The sequence below is a fragment of the Paramacrobiotus metropolitanus genome, unplaced genomic scaffold (assembly GCF_019649055.1).
Source record: "Paramacrobiotus metropolitanus isolate TYO unplaced genomic scaffold, Prichtersi_v1.0 Parri_scaffold0000444, whole genome shotgun sequence".
In the NCBI taxonomy this organism is placed as follows: Eukaryota; Metazoa; Tardigrada; class Eutardigrada; order Parachela; family Macrobiotidae; genus Paramacrobiotus; species Paramacrobiotus metropolitanus.
The window spans coordinates 918-9947 of NW_026570664.1; the positions used below are offsets into that span (position 1 = coordinate 918).

Below are 9030 nucleotides of genomic sequence, written 5' to 3' on the forward strand. Positions count from 1 at the left end.
TGTAAATGCTATCGCAGTACCGCCAATGCTGGTTGCCGAAATAGCGGTATTCTGAACACCAGTGTGAACGCCTTCACACGCGAGCTAACTCTTGTGTACCGTACATCTATCGAACCCTGATATTGGTAATCAGATAAAGTGGTAAAGCCGTGCGATATTTACATTGACGTGAGATATTTACATTGAGTTCAGCTTCGGCAAAGCATACTCGACGGCAGCACAAGTTGTGTTGTCGGGAATGGATGCCACTGAACTGTGCATTTTGCTACAATCCCACTGACAATAGGTGGAGCAAGTTGGCCCCGATGCCGACGGCACGCTTGAATACTCCTTCAGCTAGCGTGAATGATTTACGTATTGCAGTCGTATTTGTTTCCGTGTTTTTTCCTCGAAACCTTTGATCAGATTGGTTCTGCCTAGTAAATCTGCTGAGGCAAATTTGTGACTGTTTTCAAGCGTTGGTTTAATTAAAGGATTAATGCTCGAGAATGCTCAGTCGCAATCAGATTGAACAGAAGAGCACTTTCCAACCGGGGAATTGTGACATTATGAGCAATCAAGTTGTTACCGAGACGGTACTTTGAATAAAGCCGCTGCCTGACGACTTATGAGCGGATTACTTCCTTGACCGATGTGGCACCATGCACGACGTTGAAGCGGCTGAGAAGAATGCGCTGGATATGATTACTCGCCAGGTCGACATCCTGCAACAAGAAAGTGATGACCCAGCGTTACAATTCATGACAGTGTTTAATGCTAAAACCACAGGACCAGCAGACAAAAAAGTTTAATTCTGATACTGAAACCTTTTGTTCACACGATAAAACCGGTTTTGCTTAGTTTTCTCTCAGAAACCCGGCTCTCTCACATGCGTACGATTACGCTGAATTACTATTCAGCGACAATAATATATTCGCCGGAAAGAGAATATTTAAAATCATCCTACATTATACTGTCGGTATCTTGCGGCTGCTGGTTACAAATTTCTGAAAATGCTTGCACTATGCTGAACGCTGGCTTCGCGTTTCGTAATGGTAAAAAATTTCACCTATGGCCCATTTTGTACCACTCTGTAAAGTCGGCTCGTTTTTTCATTCACTGTGTTCCACCTGTTCCTGTTTATCGCCCATGTAATCCGTATGTATTGTGCCCGTGGTGCATTTTCCATTATTTTGACTTTGCAAGTACGTCTGACTACATCTTCTTGTGCTCTGTTATAATATTCCCACGTATTTTACCCGTGTGTTGTCCGTGTTCACATTGTACTCCTGGGTTTCTTAGGTGATTTTACTAAAACAGCAGGAAATATGTGGTGAATACAGGCCGAATACATGGGTGAATACATTAAGATGATGCAGGAAGATGATGCAGTAGTTATACAAGCGAGACACTAGAGTTTGGGGTGGTACATACAATGCACTGTACAAGCAGAATACAAATGGTGTACGTGGGAATACGGGCACAATCCGCAGTGCATATCAAACTCGCCAGTATGATTAAGGTGCCTTTAGTACTCCTACGTATTCCATCCGTCTTCTGCCTGTATCCCTATTGTGTTCGCGAGGTGTTTTTCATTATCCAGCTTTCAGGCATGACTGTTGTCTTTTTAGTGTATCCCCGTATTCTCCCGTATTTCGCCCGTATTCTTGGGTTTCTTAATCAGTGAAATTAGAATGCGCTTTGAATCCGGGAAGAATATTAGCGGAATACGTGAGAATACCTCAGTATACTAAAGAAGACGGCAGTCATACATCAGAGCTACTAGTAGATAATAAACAAACTGTTGTTAATTCCTACCCTAGTATCCACGGTAGGAATACCGGCTCGTCGCAGAGAATACTGAAATCATGTACTTAACTATTTGTAATAGCGGAAGCGAAAATTACAGTACACATACAGTCGAAATACGTAGGAATACATGGAACACAATAACAAAAACAGGGTGCCGATTTTCTAGAGTGGTATGAAATGGGCCATATCTAATAAATGAAGTCATTGCTAAGTTTATTAAACTGTCTAGCAGCTCTCGTGGGAGCTTTCTTGGTTAGCCTGGCTGTATGAGAGTTTCATGTATCCAACGCCCATTCGCTTAACGCGAGGTTCCCAGTGTAAATTCATTTTGGGGTTTATAGCTCATTGTAAAAAATAAAGTTTCCTCTATCAGAATATGGCGCTATCATGTATGTAAAAAAATTGTTTACGTTAAAAAACGATTTTTCGTTATGAGTGCCGAAGGGGGAAACGCTGTTCAACAGAGAAAAAGCGGCTAGCGCTGCTTTTAAACTATCCGGGTTATAAATCCGGTCTTTTATGGTCAAGAGCGATGGATGGGATTCTGATGCAAAGCTATTGTTAGCGCAGGTGAAGTAATCAGCCGTTTCAAAGGAATGCTGAGCCGAAGCAATTAGTGACAGGATGGTGTGATAACTTACTTGTTAGTTGACCGACGGCTATTGTGTTTGCATGCGGCGTGCGCGTCTGCATTCTCTAGCCCTTCTGTCCTTTCATTTGCTTCACTCAGCGTTCCAGCTGTAGATTTTCTGTACTGAACATAGCGCAACAAAACACGGTAGACTTAAAACGCGTTTCGTGAGAAATCAAACTTAATTTCACAACAAATCAACGCGTTATCAAAAAATTACTCAAATAGTGTCATTAAATCGAGCACTACCTGCTGAGCTTGTTACACATACCGTTTTTTGATATCATGTAATCTTCGAGAGTTATAGCAGAAAATGTTCAGGGTCGGCACCGCCCCACCACCCCTGGATCGTTTTTTTGCACTTTAAATTTTTGATAGCAATGATATCGAAATTTCCAATGTGTGACAAGCTTTCACACTGTTTCCGCACCGAACAGCGTTTCCAAAACTTTTTTTGGATAAACAGTACTCAGTAAATTTCTCCCTGAAATTTTTGAATTTAAAACTTCATAATTAGTTTACTGTGAGCAAAATAAACTTTTTGCTAACGCTATAATGTAGGAGAATCATTTTCCTGATATATCGTCGAGTGCGTTTGATGTAAAGTCGTGCTATGACCGTGTTATATGAGTTACCGCACAAGGACCGAACCACTGGGAACCTCGCGTTCAGCGAATGAAGGGATGCATGCTACATTTGCCTAACCGCTCTTAACGGCCTTAGGTATACAAACGCAGAAAAAGATTGTACAAGATCTACCGGCGTATTTTGTACGCCGGTACAGAATACACGGAACAGATAGTCCATACTCCCCTCGTTGCAGAAAATGAAGAAGCATGCACGTAAATTTTGAAGATATCTGCAGAATAAGCAGAATTAAGTGCCAACGATTCATCGCGCGCAGTTCTTTTTTTATGTTTTTATCCATCACACGCCATTCATTTTCTGCTCAGTTGTGGTGGAACTGAGCCAATGCAGAACCGACTGAAGTCTAGGTTACCTCACCCAATCCATGGTATCCGATGCCCTGCTCAGCCGGTTTGCTATTCTTCGTACGTACGGTATGCTTGTGGCCGAGCACATATAAAGGCTGCTGCTGTCCACAATGGGAGCGCCCTGCCCACCGCCGGCGCCCTGTGCGGCATAAGAAATAGCCTTGATGCCGTCTGCTGTTGTAGCGTGTAGCGCCCAACAACTTTCTGTTGTACGCGTCTGTCAACGTGTCTACGTGTACGATCCCGTCGGTCGCGAATGGCTCGCCGCTCGCAGCCGAGAACATAGTGATGGTCCCTGGCACTGTTCTGATTCAATTAATCTGTACTCTGCTTTAAAGCTTAGCCTACCAACGAACTTTTGATAACAGGTAGAAAGAAATACAAGTACTTCAGTGTGGGGTTAACTAACTCCCTATAACCGGCCTCCTTTCGCTGAGACCTTTACGGACAGCCAGTCCATATGGCGACTTCTTTGACACTTGATAATGATTCTTTAAGAAAAACCTTTTTATTGAAATCAAGACGTTGCTTTAAAAGAATCGTACGTGTATCCGTTCTTTTGGTTTTCATTACGCGCTTACGTATGGAGCAGTCTAGCAACTTGGAGTCGAATGCCAGATTATTGTCGCGCATGGTTGTTTCAGATGTTAAAAATAAAACCGGCTGTTTAGAAGTGTTGGATAGTTATGATTCACGAACGAAGTATCTCGAGCCGGTTTTTTAAGCTAAAAAAAAGCGTTTGCCTGAGGGAGCATCTACCAATACGACTTTCCGAGAGAGGCATAAAGCTGGCGATTCCAGTTGACGGAGTTTGGCAGAAATAATGATATACAGATAATACCACGTTGTTAGCAGTAAAATACAATCACCGCCATGCTGCGATATGAAATTTGCGCGCTGCTTCCTTTTGTTGCACTTTGTTCCCGCGTTTCGATGAAAACAATCCGAAATCTACCAGAGGGTATGTAAAAACAAGACCTGAAATACAAGACAGGGAAGGAAGGAAATGTGTGTCCATGGCTGGAATTCCTTTCATACATCAAAAGGATGAGCTTCCCTCAAATACGCTGTCAGTATTTTGGTTGTGCAGATTGGAGAGATTTCATCGATCCGGAAATTTTGGCAAACAGTGATGATGACGAATTCACGCGCTACGACAGCGATCTGCCGGAAGGAGACATTCTGGGACTCCAAACGCTGCAGGTATTTCGTCATGCGAAACTCCTTTAAAGGACAGCGTGTATATCCAATTTCGTAAAAGGCAATTAAACCATTTAAATCTAAACGATTGCTGATCGCAAAATAGACAAGTCTGCTAGTCAGAAGTTGTACGAACATCCATTTTAATTGTCAAATTGTTTGACCTTTGTAGCTGGGACAGGAAGCCGCAAACGCCGTAAGCGACGCCAGCTCTTTTTGGCCGAACAACACCATTCCATACGAATTCTCCAAAAAGCAGAACGCATTAATGAGTGAGGAAAGCCTGCACTAGTTTTTGGCAGTTTCAAGCAGAAGATAAAAATCAGCTCTTACCAGAGTGTGATAGTTGACCATCTTACTATTTGTAGCGCCTAAGGAAATTCAGAGTGTGTTGGAGTCTATGCGTATTGTTAGCCACCTGACCGGTAACTGCGTCAAATTTGTGCAGCGCACCACCGAAGAAGATTACATCAGCTTTCAAAAAGGACTGCAGTCAGTAACTCTTCTTAACAATACAGTTTACTGGTACCATGATTGTCATTCAAAAACAGTTACCGGTTTGTGTTAGGTGCATGTCGAGTATTGGTCGCATTGGTGGGAAGCAAGCGGCAACATATTCGCCCGCATGCCTCAAGCAGCACGGCGATGTCCAGCACGAACTGATGCATGTTCTGGGTTTCTTCCATGAACATTCGCGAGCTGACCGAGACGAATACGTTAAAATCATCTGGGACAACATCGCCAAAAGTAAGGCTGGATAAACGCTGAGTTCAGCGACTGATTGGCCATTTGGATCTACCGTCCCTTTTCCAGGCGACAAAGACCAGTTTGCCAAGCACGAGAACGGCAACACGTACGGGTTGCCGTACGACTACGAATCGGTTATGCACTACAAGCACAACGCCTTCGCCAAAGACAGCGGCATCCCGACTATCGTCCCAACCAGCAGAAAGTCGAAGATTGGACAGAACCGGGATCTGAGTCCGTTGGATGTGGTCAGAATACACCGACGGTTCCGGTGTTCGATTGCGGACCCAAAGACGTTTTCCTGTAAGCCACATTTCCTTAGGCACGCCCTAAATTAAACGCCAGGCACACGCCATCCGACTTCTGCTTTATGTAGCAGGCGAAGACAGTTGCAACGAGAAGTCGGGTAACTGTCCTGTCTGTCCGATTGCGCAAGCAGGAAAGCAGGATCAGTGCGAATCCGGAAACAGCAGGGGTAAGTGCTGTTCATTCTTTGCCCTAATTTGCAAATTGCACCAACCCGAAGAAAAGACACAGTTTCTTGGCAACCGAAGAACAATATTGTAACCGGTGAACTTCGATAAACTAATACGCCGTTGCAGACAGGGCGTCGATGCACTAGTAAAAAAATAATGAAACGTACCGGCTGATAATTATTACAGAAGATGATGGTGAAAACAATGGGATGTTTACTGCAACAGAATCGTTCCTGCAGTTTTCCCAGGAGCCAATGACCGCAGAGCAATGTGGGCTTCAGTTCACCACCAGCTGTAATAACCCGCGATATACAGCTGAGAACTGCACGTATACGCGAGCGCTTGCCATCAACTGCAGCACGCTCGTTACTTCGGCAGAAATTCGGCAGATCAGCGCTGGACTTTCCAGATCTCCAAAGAGAGCAATTGCGGTTGATCTTTATGATGGTGACTACATCGTTTTCGATAACTTCCACACGGTCCGGCAACAAGTTGTGGCGACTGCCATCACAAACTGCATTTCTAGCCGGACCGTTCAAAAACTGGCCGCACTACGTTTTTCCAGTTTGTTAGAATTGGAGATAAAACACTGCTATGGACTGGAAATCAAGAGAGCTGATTTCGGCCAGTCAAACAAGATCACAGTGATTACTTTTGAAGACACTACTATTAAAATGTTGGAGAAGGGCACGTTTACTGATCTGCCGTCTTTGCGAGTGCTATCCTTAGAGTTGGGCATGCGTAACATGGCTGTTTTCGGGCGGACCATTCGAGATTACCTGAAGAAGGTCCACTGCGGCTGCGATTTCTAGTGGTTTCGCGATTGGTGGGAAGGTAATCGGCAATTGCTGCGAAAGGCTGCAGCAGAGGAAGTGTACCTCATCCCAGAAGCACGGAGAAATAATAATTACACTAAAGAGGACATTTATCTGCCCATTGACTGCTCGGTTAACCCGTTTCCTACTGTACCAACTTCCATAGACCATAAACAGTACAGGTTCTCAATCAACGTACCGCAGTGTAAGTGCAACCCAACTATTAAATCCCTCTCAAGATCAGCTTACTCTTAATGAACATCAATGTCTTACAGCCATAAACCGGGAAATGACATACGCTGAGCTGATACATGATAATAATAACAGAGCGCCTCAGCATTTTGTTCTCTACTAATTCACATAATGACACATATGGTAATACATCTCTTAGGTCGAAATTTATTTGGTTCATTCTAGTTTCGAGTGCCGACGTTGACACATCACAATGCTCGGATGAACTGTTGAACTCTAAAGACTTATTCCCGTCTTTTTCCACTGATCCAATGACTGCAGGAGAATGCGATATCCAGTTCACCGCACACTGTGAACCATCATTTTACACAAGAACCTCATGCCTACTTAATAAGATCGTGCAAATCCGCTGCGACCGAGAAGCAAGCTCGGACGAAATTAACCGCATGCTGACGGCTATCAGCAAAGCACCCGTGCGTCCGGTACAGATTATTTCCGTGGACGACTCTGAAATGTCATCGGTTGATCTGGGGAAGTGAGAAAACATGTTGTTGCATATAACCTCCACGACTGCACAGCTCGAAGAGCAACCGGAAGGCTGCGCGAAATACCTCTGCCCAGTCTTTTAAGTTAGAGTCTTTACAGATGTCTCAACTTACATGCAAAAAAGGCGGATTTCGAGTATTCTCAAGAATTACGAATAGTTGGATTTTGGAATTCAACCTTTCGTACTTTCGAAAGCGGTACGTTCTCTCAGTTATCGGCACTGCGCATATTGTCTCTCGAGTCCGACATCAGAAAGGCAACAACTTTCACTGCAGATATGAACGACTATCTGTTTCGACTTCACTGCAGCTGTGATTTCGCACCCTTCCGTAAATGGCGAAAAAACAACAAGCAATTACTGCGAACGGCTGACTGGGGACTACTTTATGGTTTTCAAGAGAGTTTCGCCAGCCCCGCGTTCCATCACAATGAAGTTTATGTGCCCGTTGACTGCTCTGCAGATCCTTTCCCTTCCGGACCAGATTCCATTGACTTTGACCAGGTGGAATTTTCGCTGAATGAGCCTTCCTGCTGACCCGATTGTTGTCAAGCTATTAAGAGCGGCAAAATTACTAAACTTGTTGTCAATGCTGTTGCTAATTATCTGCAGTTAAATAAGCATATTGGGTTTACGTTATCCTATACTAGATTCGCCACTGCTCCTGTTTCGCATGCGTTTGTTAAATTTTTCCTCCTGGTTTTGTTCATACTGTCATTGTTCTGTAAATCTTGTCAAGGAGCAGTTTCTTCTATCATTCTATTCTCGCAGCAGCAGGCCTTTCGGGACAAGCAGAATTTTGAGTACAGTCTTTACATACTTACCAGTGCTGGAAACTACAAATCATTACATGGCTTTTCCGCAAAAGCGACCTTTATTGGTATCCATGCACGGTCATATTACTCCACAAATGTACCAAATTAAGCTGAATTATGGCTCTACTGTAAAGTGTCATACGTATATGATAAATATAATTTTTGCCAGAATTCCAGTGTGTGCAAGCCAGTCAATATAACGCAACTGTTCCATCGAAGCCTAATAAAGAAGAAATTTTGATATCAGGACGGCACAACGCGTTGAAGAAACGCTGCAGGAACCTCCCAGAAAACGAGGTACCAACAATCATGCCTGAACCGAGCCGAAAAAGAATCCAGTGACTGTTACCTCTAAGGAAATAGCAGAAATACGAAACGCAGAAACGTTCCAGAGAGAGTTCGTCTGGATGAAAAGACGGCGTGCCTGTTATTGGAGAGCTGTTAGAGAGTTTAACCCGTTTAGGGTAACCAAGACATAGTTTCCCTGTACCGGCCGTTATAGTCGAAACACAAAAAGTCGCTGCGCCCTCAAGTGACACCAATGGAACCAATGGACCCTACTGGAACCCGTTGGAACTGTTGCAACTACTATCTGTACATGTCTTATTGCACCCTTGTGTGGTGCCAATGGAACATATGGAACACTACTGTAACCCACTGGAACCGTTGGAACATCGTCTCGTCGTCGTCATCGTCAGTACATCGTCTCATTGCGCTGTTACAGATATGTGATACCAAAGGAACCTATGGAACTCCTTTGGAACTGTTGGAACTGCTGTAAATCGTCTCATTGCGCCTTTATTTGATTCCAATGGAACTTATGG

General features: G+C 44.0%; 2 protein-coding genes across 2 annotated transcripts; both read left to right on the forward strand.

Moving 5' to 3' along the window:
• The first annotated feature begins 641 nt into the window (after positions 1-641).
• On the forward strand, positions 642-5378 carry LOC129602405 (zinc metalloproteinase nas-6-like). The gene is made up of 5 exons (XM_055501412.1): positions 642-717; positions 4508-4620; positions 4790-4889; positions 4986-5109; positions 5186-5378. Exons 1-5 carry the CDS (start codon positions 642-644, stop codon positions 5376-5378), a joined length of 606 nt encoding a protein of 201 aa, XP_055357387.1.
• Positions 5354-7131, forward strand: LOC129602404 (uncharacterized). The gene is made up of 4 exons (XM_055501410.1): positions 5354-5667; positions 5741-5839; positions 6027-6860; positions 7073-7131. The coding sequence occupies exons 1-3, from the start codon at positions 5502-5504 to the stop codon at positions 6650-6652; spliced, it is 891 nt and encodes a 296-aa protein (XP_055357385.1). The 5' UTR covers positions 5354-5501; the 3' UTR covers positions 6653-6860; positions 7073-7131.
• Positions 7132-9030: the final 1899 nt, after the last annotated feature.